Consider the following 18,270-nt stretch of genomic DNA (forward strand, 5'->3'; position numbering starts at 1 on the left):
ATGATGCTGATATTTGGTTGATTTTAGGTTGTGTTGGAAAGTAACCAAAATCAACGTCAACCAACGTCATATTGACGTCAAATACTGACATTTATTCAGGCATGGCAACCAAAACTCAACATCTGATAGACGTCATAGTGGTAACGTCCACACAACGTCAAGCTGTTACATCATTAGATGTTGATATTTGGCGATATATTGACGTCAACCCGATTTTCATTTTCCAAGCAAAATGCAATGTCCCCATGACCTTGCTGTACAACGTCAATCTACTGTCGCGTTGATATCTTGTGCCTGCTGGGTGTTTAAGGCCATTTCGGTCTTCATACAGTAAACATTCGTCATCTTCAAATCAGTGGCATGCATAAAGTCTCTGGGTCATTGCGTGTGAAAATTCTGGACATCTTCTTGGACACTTTCAATGCATCAAAACAATTATGCTGCAATTATAAATCGCCCATGTCTTTAGGTCGTTCATTATGATGCGATATACCTTCTATGTGCGATTGGATTGGACAGAAATCACAGCACTGATTTTTCTAATCCTCATAGACAAGAAAAAATAAAGCAGGTTGCAGGTTGAAGGAAAGTTGTGGAGTAAAAGTACCAATACAGCACTAAAAAAGTACTCAATACATATTTGAAAATATACATATTTATTTATTATGAAAATATATCTGAAAACATTACTTCCCATATTGGAATGAATATACCTGTGATTAAGATGATAAAATCTCATTGTGGTCCAATCATTCATTCATTTCATTCATTTTCTTGTCGGCTTAGTCCCTTTACCAATCCGGGGTCGCCACAGCGGAATGAACCGCCAACCCATCCAGCAAGTTTTTTTACACAGCGGATGCCCTTCCAGCCGCAACCCATCTGGGAAACATTCACACACACACTCATACACTACGGACAATTTAGCTTACCCAATTCACCTGTACCACATGTCTTTGGACTGTGGGGGGGAAACCGGAGCACCCGGAGGAAACCCACGCGAAGGCAGGGAGAACATGCAAACTCCACACAAAAACGCCAACTGAGCCAAGGTTCGAACCAGCGACCTTCTTGCTGTGAGGCGAACGTGCTACCCACTGCACCACTGCCTCGCCCATTGTGGTCCAATGTTTTTAAACAGCAGCCATGTTTAGTTAGCCATGTTTTAGCTATAGCACTAAAATGCTTGTTAAAATGCTTTAAGAGCAAAAATGTTGGAGTCCTAAATTATCTTTAAAATCTTTTTCCTACTGTAAATCAGCATTTAGCTACTTTCTTTTTAAAGATGTTTTATAAATATGAGCCCAGGCCAGCAGCTAAATTACAAAAATGTAGCCACTTCTCATCCTTTCATGTTCACAATATAAAAAAGCGCTTCCTTTATCTTCATTTGTGAGTCAAATATCATAATAATATCTGCAAAATGTAAATGTAAAATGCCTGAATTAACACATGCGACTCATTTTGCTGCAGGGATCTGAATTTTGATTTGTGTGTTTTTTTGTGTGCTGTTGTGGAAGGTTAGGTCACCCAAACCGAGCTGGACAGGCTCAAATCCAGTTACAGACAGCTGGTACGGGACGCGACCTATGCCAAAAAAAAATACCAGGAAGCAAGCAAAGGTAAGAAGTCGTCTCCGCTTTTGCCCAGTTCTCTAAAAAAGCATGAGCTTTCTTTCATTTTGAATAGCGCACTTTGTGCTGAAAAAGAAGCACACAATAAACACCAAGAGAGAGACTGTTTAATGTTTAAACACTGGGCGGTTTTCGGATGTTGTCTGTAAGCAAGGTGTCCGTCTGTTTGGGTTCAAGTAGAAAAACCTGTTTTTAGACCAAGGCATGAGAAGTGACACAAAGATGTCACAAAGTTTCAAATTGCAGAGGAAACGAGACAAACTAAATGGGGTTTCTCCAGTGACCAAAGTGTCAATGTTTAGCACTGCACTGTTTGCAGCATTTAGGTGGGCCGCAGTGAATGCAGCAGCAAATACATATACCAGCGACTGATATGAGAAGTAACTATAGATATGTATTTGCATCATGCAGTGCATAGCTACTACTGGAGTACATGTTTTTTTAAATATACTGCAATGGTTTTTTGTAGCGTTTAAAGCAATGCAAGATATGTGGACAGTTCTGTGGTTTTGCTGGCTGAGCACATTTAAATGAGCAAATCTACTGTTGTAATTATAAACACACTCAGCAGATCAGAAATTCAGGGTCAGTGAGATTTATTGTTTGCAGTCAAAAATACTGTATGGTGTATTTATATAAACAGAAATATTGTGAAATATTTCAATTTAAAATTGACGGTCTAATGTTTGAATATAGTTTAGCATTTTATTTCTTTCAGTGTACACTGGAACATTTTTGATCAATTTAAATCTGATCCAAAAATTTTGGATTTTAGGAAAGCAACATTATATTATTATCTCGGTTCTGTCTGGTTCTCAAATTAGGCACTAGTACAGCCTCTTCACCCTTGTGTATTACTCCGCTCACATGGAGTGACAGCATATCTATATACTTATGACAGCATATACATATACTTTTGAGGCTTTTATGCGAGAATGTAGATGTTTAGATTGCAACTATGCAGTTTATTTATAAGGGCAGTGCCTGATTTAACTATTCATACTTTTGGAGATTCAGTGCGTTCAGTCATACTGAGCAGAGCAAAGATGGTTGACGTTCCGCCACAAGATGGCAACAGAAACCACACAATAAGTCTTTAGCAGAGCATTTTCAACAGTATTTTCTACACGTACCTTTCAAGCTAGGGCTGATCAAATAATTATAAAACAAGTAATTGACATTCTAAGTCAATCTCTCTCTTGTTAACATTTTGTAATGCTGTATTTATACCATAGTAATCTGCTAGTGTTTGCTTTGCTTCGTTTTTTTCTGGGTTTATTATTGTGATGTCCCGACTGCAACAGAGAAATACTGGGAAATCTCTGTAGACTGATGGCATTTCATGCCATTCAGCCTTATAATCTTAAAATGTGAGCAAAATCAGCTGTTTTGTCATCACTTTAGACATTACGCTAGAGAATCATTCAAACACTAGCTCTAAAGTGACATTTGTGAAGTAGCAACGGTTCCTGCTGTTCTGATGATCAGCTGCAGATGTGAGTGAACGGCAGAAGAAAGTAGTTCCTCTTTAAAAAAGAGTTTTTGAGGCTCTGTGTTTGATTTTCTTTTTTATATACACGATTATGACTTCAAACTGTTGTATAAACACAATATCACACTTGTAGTAGTGCAATATGGAAGTATGTATATGATCCCTGGTGGGACACTAAAACACTCTGCCTGCGGCCTTGAGCCAACCCACACCTCCCATCAGTGCAGACATACAGTCATATCACACATCTACACTTCTGTAATATTGCTTATATATATTAATAGTTACATTGCATATCTTGATCTTAAAATCTTGAAGATGGTACCGTATATAACATAAAATAAATGTAATGTTTTTATTTTAAGTAGGATTAGTGTACAGCTTTATATATTTTTTGTTTATATGAATGAAAATATACAACAATACAAAAAAATTAATTGATCGCTTGAAGATCACTCTGGGTCTGTGATTTATAGTTTTGCATTGGAGTGAAACAGAATGTTGTGTTTTTAGACATGTTTGTATTCATTTTTTTTTTTTAAATGTTTTAACATTTTAACATTTTTGGTGAAATAATCCTGAATTTCAATCACAACAAATGAATTTGTTAAATTTATTTAAAAAACAAAGAAACAAATAAATGTAAGCAAACCTTTATGAAACAAAACAAACATTAACACTTTACTCACTAAATCCTGAAAAACTTTTTCCCTTTTCCATACAGTAGCTGTAAATGTATAGGATTGCTAAACAGTGAATTACAGTATAAACACTTTCTACCTTATATCAATATTCATGTACAAAAACAAAAACAAAAAAACAAGATATTATTGTGATTTTTATAATAAAATAGGCAGGTCAGGGTAATTAGGCAAGTCATTGTATAATGATGGTTTGTTCTGTAGACTATCGAGAAAAATATCTATAGCTCAAAGGGGCTAATAATTTTGACGTTAAAATGATCATTAAAAAGCCAAAATAAATCAAACAAATAAGACTTTCTCCTGAAGAAAACAATAGTATTAGACTTTCTGTGAAAATTTCCTTGCTCAATATTTTTGACTTATACATATATATGTGTGCGTGCGTGTTTTATTGTATTAATAAATGAAAATATACTGCAAAGCAGTCAATTGACCACTTGAAGATCATTCTGGGTTTGTGATTTATATTTTTGTATTTAAGTAAAACAAAATTTTGTTCAATTCTGTAAACTACTGATGACATTTCTTTCAATTTTATTCTTGAATAAATAACAAAAAAAAATGTAAACATGAGTGTATTTAGTTTTTACTAAACAGCAATACTAATGTTTAACATCTGAAGACATAAAAAAAAATAATGTTTGGTGGATTAATCATGAATTTCAATCGCAACAAATTAAAAAAAAAAAACTGTTATTGCGACAAATTGTCATTTTCTGGAAAAAAAAGGTTAATTAAACAAACAAAATAAAGTTTAGCCGAACTTTATAGAACAAAACAAATACTAACATTTTACTGAAACTGGCCCCCCATAGCTGTATATGAATAGCAGTGTCTGGTAATTGTCTGGTAATTAGGTGTTATGTTAAGTTTCACATGTTGATGCATGACAAGCGTGTGGATGTTCCTTTGTACAGACAGAGAACGTGACAAAGCGAAGGAGCGCTTCATCAAAGCCACCCTGAAACTGCATGAACACCACAATGAGTATGTGCTGTCAGTGAAAGCTGCGCAGGTTCATCACCAGCTCCACTACGGCCAATCACAGCCTGCGCTGCTCGGAGCCTTACAGACACTGCAGGAGGAAATGGTGCTAATTCTGTGAGTCAACTTTCATCACAAAATAAAGCCGGACAGGTCTATTGACAGCCTGAATTGAAGCAGAGCACTGTTGCATATGACTTAAAGTACTGTATTCTGCGAAAACAACCACCTGGATGTACTTTAGCCCATTTATTACATAGCCACTAAACAGTAATATGTGACACAAAACATTGTTCTGAGCCACGAAAGTTTGTTAATACTTTGATTATCCACTGAAAAAAAATATTTATTGGATTTACTACATTATTTTCCATGTAGGCAAAGCTGTCAGAAACAAAAATGGATGAATGGAGCATACACTAACTTAGTGTTTTCCAGCCCTGTTCCTAGAGGCACACCAACAGTACATATTCTGTATGTCTCCCTTATCTGACCCATTAACCTCAGGTTTTGGAGTCTCTTATGTTCTGATAAGTTGATTCAGGTGTGTTTGCCTAGGAAAAGGTTGAAATTGTGTACTGTCGGCGTGAATTCAGGAACAGGGTTGGGTAACACTGACTGCACTAACCTACGTATTATTCAGTCACAAGATGGTGCTAAATTGTCAAAAATAGCAGTGTGACATATAAGCAATTATTAGGCCCACATGGAATCTGCGCGAGCAGAATTCCGCAGATTTTCCGCAGAATTCCACAGATTTTCCGCAGAATTCCGCAGATTTTCCACAGAATTCCGCAGATTTTCCACAGATTTCCGCAAATTTTTAGCCCATCATTAATTATTTTTATTTACTTGAGTAAATCTAAGTTTATTCAGTTTTTTTTATTAATTACAGTGATATTATTGACTAATATGAAAATGTTCATCAGATTTATGTACAATGCAGTTTGTAAAGTCATATTTTCTGTCTTTTAGTAGATTAAGATTTTAGTAGATTTACCAAATAAAGTGAATCTAATTGGATTTGCATTTTAAACATTAAATAAAGGTTAAAATAAATATTTTTTATTTCACATATTAATGTTTTAGTTATGATACTTCCAAAATAATTCCGCAGAAATCCGTAGATTTTTACCAAAATTCTCTGCAGAAATAGCAAAAAATGTCCGCAGATTCAGTCTGACCCTAGAAATTGTATAGACGTCAGCGTATTCACTTATGGCGAAAGTTTGAAGTTCTCACATGAGCCTGTGTTAGTCAGAATACCATATCTTGGAATGTAACAACTGACCAATCAAAATGATGTATTCCAGACAGCCGTGTAAAAAAAAACGTGTTGAATGCTTGTTGATTGGCATGCAATAGATACAATTTTAAAAAGCTCTGGGTTGTTTTAACTCAATGCTAGGTAAAAAGACACCATTGGGTACAAAAAATGTAATTAAATTCTAATTTAAAGGGCTCCTGTTTTACACATTTGACAAGATTTAAGATAAGTCTTTGGTGTCTCCAGAATGTGTCTGTAAAGTTTCAGCTCAAAGTACTCATTAGATCATTTTTATACTCTCATTAATATATGTGAATTTTGGGGTTAGAGGACATTGTAGCTGTTGTGGCTGTCTGTGCCTTCAAATGCAAATGAGCTGGTTCTCCCTGCCCACTGTTCCCACATGTGTCTGTTTCTCCTGTTGCGTCACATCAGATAAACAGCAGTCAGTGACAGATGTATGTGAATGAAGCAGAGATTCTGTTCAGAGTCAAAATACCAAGTAAGATTATTTGATGTATTTGTTGTGGAGTTTATTCAAGATTTTCTAAAACGACGAGTGACACACGGTTGCCGTTAAAAAGTACCCAATACATGCACAACTTGTTTTAACTTTGCACTATTTATGCATTTCTACTTAAAGCAATTGATGGCCAATAGACAACACGATGCCGATCCTCCGCCCCAGTTGGAAACCCGCTTGCGAAAAACACACATTTAGGTCCCGTTTACACGAGCACGTCTTAGTTTTAAAATGGCATTTCAGAATAAAGATGATCCCTTTCCACACCGTGTTTTACCTAGCATTTCTGAAAAGTCCTCTGAAAAAGCACACCACATGACCACACACACACACACAGCCACACACACTGTCATGCGTCCATCTGAGCTCCAGTGAGCAGTGCACATTGGACAGTTTAATAAGGATGTATTGCTGGATTGCGTCTCACTATAGTTGTTAAACGTGATATTCAGACATCCCAAGTCTCCCGCAAATGCATAGAGCCTCCCAGATGCCCGCAGATGAGTGATAATCTCCCGGAAATTGCGCGCCTCCCTCCCAGTCCTCAAATAAGTCGAACACCCTTCTCAACCCTCACCACCGGATCACTCCTCGCTCTTCAGACACGTCGCACGCACTCTATCAAACACCTCCTTCCCCGCTTTTCACATAACGACAATGTCATCGTCCATCGCGATGTTTTATATTAGACATCGTATGATGCCGAATCGCCCAACCCTAGTAGACACTGCTGCATGGATATGTTATACTACTGTACAAAGTAAACCGGATTTAACATCTACAAACTGGGACTCCTGTTGTGTGCTTGAAACATTTTCACTTATAATTGTAGTGACGCAGCAGTGGCGATTCCAGCAGTTATGAATTACATTGTGATTTTACTTTTCTTAATACTATATGCACTGTTTTATAAACATTTAAACTTTTAAAACTCATTCTGCATGTGCAGCTGATCACAGAGAGTTGGAACAGATCTTTTAATCCCAGTTTTTATGCAAATCCTGTCCTGTGGACATGTTTATATGGATTACTATGAAGACATGTTAATATACACCTGTCAATCATATTGGTGGGTGGGGAAAACCACATTACTACATCACTTTGCGGTAGGCCTCAAAATCACAGGTATTTGGATATTATTTTAACGTCAGGAATTTAAAAAAATTAATTTGTTGTGTTTATATCATTTCAGTATGACTGTGGACACACTACACCTACACACAGTTCTGTTCAAACAGCATCCTGAAGTTGGTTTTGCATCATAGGTGTCCTTTAAAAAAAAAACTACATTGGGCGTGTTCGTATTTGACCCAACAACCCAGCATTGTTTTTTGTGTATGGTGTCATTGACTACTGGTCAGCAGTATGCGTAATCATTACCTTTTTTAGAACAGGCGACAGTTATAGACTTCTGCTTTTTTCCCCGAATGTACAATATACTGCAGATATAGATACAGTTAGTGGAAAAGCAGAAGTAGGGTATCTGTTTATGGTGTGTGTGTGTAATGTGACCTGTTTTTGTCCTCAGGAAAGAGATTCTGCAGGAGTATTTTGATCTGTCGAGTTTGATTCAGGATGAGGTAGTGAGTGTTCACACTGAAATGGCCAATGCCCTGAAGGCCATCCAGCCGCACAAAGAGTACGACAACTTCATTCAGCAAAACAGGTATATAAGTATTTCCCTTTTGTTCCCCAGGCTTTGCTAAATGCAAAGAGATCCCATATTAGATGAACAAAGGATGTAGCACACAGCTGCCTACTTTCTATATTGAACTGTGTGTCGTGTCCTAAAGTCAACATAACATCAAAGTCGACCCTGTTAACTTTAATTGTATATGTTCCTTTTTTGCTCATTATTCAAGATTGCACATTATAATTAACTGGATCAAACGGTTGGTCAAAGCTGATTCCTTAGCAACTATTCTGCTGTACTAACAAAGCTTAAACTTAAGCTTTTAAAAATCCTAAATGGATGGATAGATAAACTAATGGATTGACAGAAGGATTGTTGAACAGATATAAAGATGGATGCATGAATGGATTAATTGATTGTTAAATGGATGGATGGATGGATGGATGGATGGATGGATGGATGGATGGATGGATGAATGAATGGGTGGATGGATGGATAGATTGATAAAAGGATTGTTAAACAGATATAAAGACAGATTCATGGATAAATAGATATGATGATTGTTAAATGGATGGATGGGTTGATAGAAGGATTGTTAAAAAGATATAAAGATGGATGCATGGATAGATTGATTGTTAAATGGATGGATAGATGGATTAAAAGGATTGTTAAACACATATAAAGATATATGCATGGATAGATTAATTGATTGTTAAATGGATGGAAGGATGGATGGGTTGATAGAAGGATTGTTAAACAGATATAAAGATGGATGCATGGATATATTAAATGATTGCTAAATGAATGGATGGATTGATAGAAGTATTGTTAAACAGATATAAAGATGGATAGATTGATTGTTAAATGGATGGATGGATTGATAGAAGGATTGTTAAACAGATATAAAGATGGATGCATGGATATATTAAATGATTGCTAAATGAATGGATGAATGGATGGATTGATAGAAGTATTGTTGAAAAGATGGTTATGAAGATGAATGGATAGATTGTTAAACGTATGGATGGATTCAATGATTGTCAAACAGATGTAAAGATGTATAGTCATTGATTGTTAAACAGATGGATGGATTCATAGCTTGTTAAACATAAAGATGGATGGGTAGATAGATTAATCAATTGTTAGATGGATTGATTTATTGATTGTTAAAATATATGGATGGATGGATTTATTGATAAACAGATATTAAGATGGATGTATGAATTGATGCATGGACGAACAGATGAATGGTGGATAGATAGATTAATTGATCATTAGATGGATGGATGGATTGATTTATTGATTGTTAAATGAATGGATGAATTTACTGATAAACGGATATAAAGATGGATGAATGGATGCATGAACGAACATGAATGATGGATAGATAGATTCATTGATTATTAGATGGATGAATGTATTTATTGATTGTTAAATGTATGCATGGATGGATTTATTGATTGTTAAACAGATATAAAGATGGATGGATGGATGCATGGATGAACAAATGGACGATGGATAGATAGAGTCATCAATCATTAGATGGATGGATGGATGGATTCATTGATTGTAAGATGGATGGATTGGATTTAATGATAATTTATCTGATATAAGGATGGATGAATGGATGGATGAACGAATAGACAGACAGATGGATAGAAAGATAGAAAAATAGATTTTTAGATTAAAGCATTGGATTTACTAATGGATGGATGGACGGATAGATTAATGGATGGATTCATTGTTAAATAGATACAAAGATTGATGGATATTCATTGATGGTTAAATGGATAAATAGATTCATTTAATATTGGATTTATTCATTGTTAAACTGATGGATGGATGGATAGATGGATAAGAATGGATGGATAATTTGTTAGATGGATGGATGGATGGAAGGAGGAAGGGATGGATGGATGGATGGATGGATGGATGGATGGATGGATGGATAGATAGATAGATAGATAGATAGATAGATAGATAGATAGATAGATAGATAGATAGATAGATAGATAGATAGATAGATAGATAGATAGATAGATAGATAGATAGATAGATAGATAGATAGATAGATAGATAGATAGATAGATAGATATTTTTCACTAAGAAAACATGTTGTTGAAGTGGGAGGGAAAGTTGCTTTGACTACAACATGACTAAAAAATAAATTCAACTAATAACATCACAGCCCAGTTTAGGTTTAATAATCAAATCCTGATTAATCAAGTCATAGCGAGCATTATCTCCATTTCATTTGTGCAGGTCACGAGGAGAGGTTCCTGCATGTGTGGAGTTTGACTGCAGTCTGCTGGAAGAGGCTGACGCTCTGGAGCCTGAAGATCTGCAGCTCAATGAGCTCACAGTAGAGGGAATCCAGCATCGGTGAGCTGCTGCTTCTTTTTTCTGACCACCACTGTGGAGCAACAGTGCTGGCAGTGAAAGCGCAAATGCCAGAAAGGAAGAAGTGAAATCGCTGTTGTTGTTTCTAAAACTGTGATGAACAATTGAACACTCTAACAGGTTTTATGGATTTATATATATATATATATATATATATATATATATATATATATATATATATATATATATATATATATATATATATATATATATATATATATGCGCGTGTGTGTGTGTTTGTTGTTGTTTGTTATTGTTTGTGTGTGTGAGTGTGTGTGTGTTTGTTTTGGATAACAGGCACCATTTTAAGCTAATTAGAAACCAGATAATTAGTTTTTTTATTTGCACACTAAAATCTATTCTCTAAGCAGGACATCACAACCCATTACGCAGGGGGTTTTTTTACAGCAAAAGGTTTTTTCTATAATCTGCAAAATGTGCTAAAAAACACTTTTTTTGTGCCAAAAAGCACAAACCTGGTAATTGGTTGTGTGTTCATATAAATTTTATTATAATCAGGGCTTCACATTAACACATACCAAATGCAGGTAGATTTCAGCTGTGGTGGGTTAAACAGCTGCTCTCACTAGCCACTTTGGCTGGTTGAAAATAATTTTTAAATTGCTAATGCTGGCTCGTCACTAAAGAGTAGACTGTTAGACCTAATCCCAATTCTAGTTTTTTACCCCTAACCCTTAAACCCCTGCCCTTAAAACCTAGGGTTAAGGGGAAGGGCTTCAAAATGTACCCCTAAGAATTGGGACAGCACTACAGCACCTATACACGTCATCATATGTCATCGCAATCTCTTGCTTCATATGAGATTGAAGATCGCAAATTATTCCAGCTGTTATTTTTTCCAGTATTTAGCTTCAGGAAATCACTGAATGCATATATCATGTTATCATAAAGATATAATGTGGCAATAAGATTGTTACTATACTGCACATTTACATACACTGTGGCCATATTCATCTATGTAAACACACCAAAAACAACATTAACATTATAGCAGACACTGTAAAAAGCCCAATCCCAGCCACTAGACTTTTCTGACAGGGTATTCAAGTGTCGGAATGTTGTGGGACTGCTGTACAGAAGTTATTATTAGGGATTATAGTTTTTATAGCCGTTTTTATTTTAGCATTTGTTTTTAAAGCATGGCGGTAAAACACGAACGTGGTGATGAATGTATTAATACATGTGCTTGTTTGTTGTAAAAATTCGTAATAATGACAAAAAATACTAATTTGTGGATTTAGTGACCTCCAGGTGCTGCTATCCTGCCGTTGTGGCTGCTGTATCCTGGGAAATTTAAAAAAAAAAAAATTAAGTTTCAATTGGAGATTAACTCTCCATGTACGTATAGTTAACTGATGATCTGATTTTACACTCATGACCTCCCCACAACACACTTTCTACTTGGCCAGAGAAAAAAAAGGTAAACCTTTAGTGTTAAGCCCTGAAAAGTCATAGAAAAAAACTAATTGCAATGCCAAACTATGAAACCACAGCCCATTTGCTCATGCTCATTGAGCAAGCTTATACACAACACACAAAAAACTTAAATGAACGATTAGGCATGTGGACAAATCACAAAATCTAAGGCAATTTTTGCATGCCAAAGTCAAATTTATGCATATAAAATATATTTTTACAAATACAAAATTGTGGCTAATGTAAATGTTGATTGGCTAGTTACATTGGAAAGCTACTTGCAACAGTGGCTGGTGATCAAAAAAGTTAATGTCAAGCCCTGATAATATTAATAATAATAATGTCAAATTCACAACCCATTCAAAAGAAAAATGTTTGCATACTCAAGAAATATTTTAATTGTTTATAGTTTTATTGACTAAATAAAAAGAAAAAGTACTGTAACATTTGTAAAAGCATTTATATGTTTGGATACAGTAAGTTTTTTTTTTTTTTAAATAAATAATTTTATTCAACTAGGATGCATTAAAATGCTCATTAATGACTTAAGAACTAGTAATTGCTGCTTAAAATTTCAGCTCTGTCATCAAAAATGTTAAATTACATTTTAAAAACTATATAATAAATATAATAAAAATTATATTTACAAAATGTTAATTAAAAATTTTAATACTATTTCACAATATTGTCGTTTTTAACGGGACAGTTCACCCTAAGTTTCTTTTTTCTGCTGAACACAAAAGATATTTGGAAGAATGTTAGAAGCCAGCAACAAAGACTATAGAAGACACAAGACATGTCACTGATATGGTTTTGCATGGGAACATGTGTAATAGTCAATATGATGACTGAAGCCCCGCCTACTAGTAAAAGCACCAATCAGTGATCGCTAATAACTGACGAATCTCTGGGTGAGAAGCTCGGAGCAGACATGTGCTTTTATGACGGTTAATGTGGTCAACAAGCACACTGAAATCTCAACGAATACTTGCCTTACATACATAAGAAATATATCCACATAAAGTTTGAAATCTGTACTTTTAAATGAACCAACTATTCTTGAAAACAACAGTTTTCCGGATTGTAATCTGTATGAAATGAATGTGAGGTACAATCCGCTGTGTCAAACACACATTACATGACAGCAACCACTCAAACGCCCACAAACCTGCAAACAAAGATTTGCTGTCATTTCTGGAGGAGATTCGCCTGCAAGACCAAGTTGTTAATTACTTCAGAAGACCAGCGCGATCAGACGAAGCATTATCCAGAAGAAGATAATCGTACAGTTAGCTTGACAAACAGTCTTGGAGAATTTGATGTTTCCTCATTTAGACAGAATGCCTAGTGTAGATTGCCCGAGAGGCATTTGAAAAATGGCCGCTAAGTGTAATGACTTGCCTTAAAGGGACTTTGTAAGTAACCACTGACATCCGTATTAGGAAAAACAATTACTATGAAATTTAATGGTTACCAGTTTCCCTTAAATTATTTTTCATTTAACATTTTTCAAAAAAGCTTTTATGTTTAACAGAAGACATAAACTCAACAGGTTTGTGACAAGTGAAGGGTGAGTAATTGAATTTCTTTTAGTTTTGGGTGAACTGCCCTTTTAAATGCAGCAAAAAACACCAGTGCTGAAAACGTTCACACTTCCTGATATATATATATATATATATATATATATATATATATATATATATATATATATATATATATATATATATATATATATATATATATATATACACACTTCACAAAAATTTGCTTGCATGACTGGCTGGCTGCAGTATTTTCACTATTTTCAGTAGCATCATACCTCATTTTGCAGTCTCATCACTGCTTCTCTTTTTGCTGTTCTTTAAAGGTCCATGAAACCCCCCTGTCTCAGCAGGGTGTTTTCACACCTCTAGTTTGAAAAAAGTCAGGAAAGTGGGTGAGTCCAGCTTTGTTTAGGGGGAGTGTCGAGTGGTAAAAGAGGGAAGGGTTTGCATGAAAAGGGGAGTTTCAGTACTTGCACGCCCTGATTTTCACAGCAAACACAGACGCAGAGATAGACAGTGACTACGTTTACATGGACATCAGTAATCAAATTAGTAGCCTGCGTCTAAATTAAACAATATTATGATCACGGTGTTTAAATTATCATGATCCTGTTTTAAATGTTATAGCACATAATACGATTAACATCATTGCATCATTGCCGCGCTATCCACATTTCCTCCGGTGTTTCATGTAATTTTGGGTGTTTCGTTCTTAATTTGTCGACTTTAAACGCAGTTTGGCACTTTCACTTTCATTCAGGAATTTTTCATGCATGCCCCCCGTGACAAACGAGATGTATTAGATGGAAGGAACTACAGTAAGAGTCTAGTGTTAATGGAATTTGATACCGCACGCCGTATGGGAGAAAAAAAAACCTCCACATTTCTCGGTAGTTGCAGAGACTCGTTAGGTGCAGAGAATAGCGTCAAACAGTGTGTAAAGACTATCCTGTCACAAAATGCGGCGAAAATCATTTCCATTGAAAATCCTACATGACGGTAATAGTTTGATTAAGGTGTTTACTTGTTTACATTGGGAGAGCAGCATTTACAGCAGATCTTTTAGTCCATAATGTTATTTTGATATTAACGTACTGTACACTTGGTTACTAAAGCATTTTGATCATGGTATGTCTTTAAAAACGGAGCGTACTGCTGACAATACTACCTAACTCAGTAACAAAGAACACTGATCACACACTTACCTAATCCGTAGAGAAAGGACAATCTACACGAACTGGAAACGTGTCTTTTTTTTAAAAGAAGACGAGCGGCAATCCGGATTTCACCCGTTGCGAAAAGCTCTCAGGTAAAAAAATGTTGCTTACAAACATATTGCTGCCGCATGTTAGCAGACCACTGTCATCCACAGATGTGAGGCCACACGCCAGCTGCTCTCTGTAAGTGGGAAATGAAAACAAAACATTTGTTGCAGCACATTTATAAACGAAACACTGATGACCCATGTCTCCGAACAATTCTTCCTCTTTCACTTTTTTTAATTACGTCTGAACCTCATTTACAATAGAGCTTACTGATTGCTTTAAACCAAGTCTTTCTCATGAATTAATGCTGAAAACTCAAAGACGTCTCGTTGTACCCGCCGATACAGACATCCAGTCTCAATGCTTGCTTTTACACAAGAATCTCATGGCCGTGACGCAGCATCAAAATTTCTTTTCAAACCGAAAGAATGAATTTGCGAAATAACCAAAAAAAATAAATAAATAAATAATAATAATATTTTACTCTTTTTTTTTGTGAAACATGTTTGTCCTAATAGTGTTTTTAGCAGCATGGGACACACATATGAATGCCATCATCTCAAAAAATGTGCTTTGGTGTTTCGTGACCCTTTAAGGCTCACGGCTGTGGAGGAGGAGCTCTTGGGTCTGGCCAGTACTCTGAGTTCGCAGCAGGCCACTGTAAACCAGCTGGAGTTGGATCTGCAGGATGAGGAGAGATCTGCGAACATAGGGCAAAGGTGAGCCTGCAAGGTCTTTGCACACAAAACTAAACGCCTCAGCAGTATAATTACCAAATAGAGTTTTACAGTGTCCCTACTATGCTTTTATCACCTTTCATGTAGTAAAATGGCTGTTTGTGAAGGTAAACGGACTGCAAAGTTCACAATGAAGGAAGCTTATGATGACCACAAGAAAGAAGTGCTTCTGAACTGCATGAAATGAGTCATATTTGCATAAAGTCAGTCTGTGGTTGCCAAGGCGCAGTGCACTTTTCTCTTACGTTTGCTTTTAAAAACAATTGGGTTAAAGGAAGAGTTTAGGTCAGTGGTTTGATCTATACAACAAGCCACGTGTACAGATGCTATGACAAGTCTGAGTTAGTTTCTTTTTTTTTCTCCGAGCAAGCTTACAGAATGGAGAAATTTTTTCCTACATGTGGTTTGTCAAACCCACTCGACTAACTGCAGCACACTCAGAACTGCACAGTGTTTTCAAGAAGTATGGGATGCTTATTAGAAGTGCATAATAAGAAGGTGTCTGGTGCATATGGAGAGGAAACGAGTGTCACCTACAGGTGGTTTCTCAAGCCCACTCACCTGCGTAAGGCACACTCGGAATTGCACAATGTTTTCACGAAGTATGAGGTGCTTATGAGAATGTGTCTGGTGCATATGAACAGAAAAAGATTTACCAACAGGTGGTTTGTCAAGTCCACTCACCTGCATTAAGCACTCTCAGAATTGCACAATGTTATCAAGTAGTTTGGAGTGTGTCGTATAAGAAGACGTCTGAAGCACACTCAGAATTGCATGATGTTGATTTTGTTTAACTATGAATGCGATCTTTTGTTTTTCAGGGTTTATCAGTTCAGTAAACGTAACGCTCTGGAGGACAGCAGGCAGCAGGTGGTTCTGTCTATGGTGGTTCGAGCTCGTCTGGAGGCCCAGCGGAGGCTTCTGGCAGATAAACTTCAGTGTCTTGGCACTAATGAGCTTCCTTCTTTAGGCCTGGATGATGATCGGATATCTCTGACCTCCAGCAATTCAGTTAGTTAACTTGCAACTTATTCAGTCTTTCCTACATCCTACACTCACTTTGCTTTCTTCAGCTGTACTTGAATTGATTTGGAAAGGTTTTAAACTTTGGATTTACCATTCTGCAATACTAAGTCAAATTCACGCAGCTACATATGAATTAAAACCTTTGTAACTTTATAAAACATCAACTTGACTGAAAGTACAATGAAATCATAAAATGGCCCCTGTAAACAATCTAGTAGCTTCATCAAAACTGTAAAAAGCAGAAGGTCTACTTTAAATGACAGTCATGCTTGTTGTAACATGTTGTAAAGTTGATTTTGAAATACGAGAATTGCACAACTATCTATACTCTGAACTACCAGGGCTCTCTCTCTCATGCTCTTTGACCTTTCCGAATATGGCTTTTTCCCTGTGAACACCCATAACAAGACAAAGATTTTTTTTTTATATTTCCCAAATAATGTTTAACAGAGCAAGGAAATTTTCACTGTATGTCTGATAGTATTTTTTCTTCTAGTTAAAGTCCTATTTGTTTTATTTCGGCTAGAATAAAAGCAGTTTTTAATTTTTTAAAAACCATTTTAAGGTCAAAATTATTAGCCCGTTTAAGCTATATTTTATACAGAACAAATCTTTATACAATAACTTGCCTAATTACCCTAACCTGCCTAGTTAACCTAATTAAACTAGTTAAGCCTTTAAATGTCATTTTAATCTGTGTAGAAGTGTCTTGAAAAATATCTAGTCTAATATTATTTACCGTCATCATACAAAGATAAAATAAACCAGTTATTAGAATTGAGTTATTAAGACTGACGTTTATACAAAGGCTTTTGCACAGTACTGTATAATGTTTGGGTATTTCTTTGTCTCTTAATTAAGATATAAACAGAAATTAATCATAAATATGGAAAATTTCTTTTCAGTTGATCTCATACTACCTCTATAACGTTCAGGTCTGGACTCTGTGGAGGTCATTTCATGACTGCCAGTGTTTTATCATGTTTATTTCCTTTAAATATTATTTCACTATCGTTGCATTTAAATCTGAAACCTGTTTGTTTTCAGTCAGATTCTCAGATTCCGACCGTCAGTTTAGACAGTGCTATGACAAAAAAACAAGAGGAGGAGTCTGTTAGGTTGTAATAACTCTCCTGAAACATTTTTCCAGATTTTTCTGAATGAGATGCCTACTTTACAACATCCAATCAGCTCGCAGTAGAAATAACAAGCCACGCCCACTGTTTTCTCATTTAATATTACGTTTCTTTAGGATCTGCGTCACAATACGATAAAGAAAATGGTTGCATCTTCCGGTTCATTCGAATGTTAAATTTGTTATGTATAGAAAAACTACATGCATGAGTGAATGACAATATATGTAAATACAAAAAATATAATGTAATTATAGTATTAGGAGAGGCTTTAATATATGCATCATTACATTTGCACACCTTATCTATCATGTAGTTCATCCTTATATCATATCATGCAGGAGCGTGACAAAGACCACAAGCACCTGAACATTGATGTAATCAGGAATCACCTGAGCAGCCTGTTCAAGCCCAAATACACGGTCAGTAGTGCTTCACGTCTGTCTTTCTCTCTCAGCTCCTCCCTGCTCAGCGCTCATATCTGTATGTGC

The 18,270-nt window shown here is 35.8% G+C and overlaps 1 protein-coding gene across 3 annotated transcripts in view; it reads left to right on the forward strand.

The window, feature by feature from the left end:
* The window catches only part of fes (FES proto-oncogene, tyrosine kinase), a 55,159-nt gene that overhangs the window by 21,655 nt on the left and 15,234 nt on the right, over nt 1-18,270 (forward strand). For 2 of the 3 annotated variants that reach the window (XM_005166381.6, XM_005166383.6), the window contains exons 5-11: nt 1,526-1,622; nt 4,748-4,931; nt 8,133-8,270; nt 10,500-10,619; nt 15,480-15,602; nt 16,442-16,631; nt 18,121-18,201. In XM_005166381.6, the coding sequence (XP_005166438.1) occupies nt 1,526-1,622; nt 4,748-4,931; nt 8,133-8,270; nt 10,500-10,619; nt 15,480-15,602; nt 16,442-16,631; nt 18,121-18,201 (933 nt within the window). Of the gene's footprint in view, nt 1-1,525; nt 1,623-4,747; nt 4,932-8,132; nt 8,279-10,499; nt 10,620-15,479; nt 15,603-16,441; nt 16,632-18,120; nt 18,202-18,270 lie in introns of all 3 variants that reach the window. The other variant, NM_001199869.1, reaches the window with a different exon arrangement.

This window comes from Danio rerio, chromosome 7 (assembly GCF_049306965.1).
Source record: "Danio rerio strain Tuebingen ecotype United States chromosome 7, GRCz12tu, whole genome shotgun sequence".
NCBI lineage: Eukaryota > Metazoa > Chordata > Actinopteri > Cypriniformes > Danionidae > Danio > Danio rerio.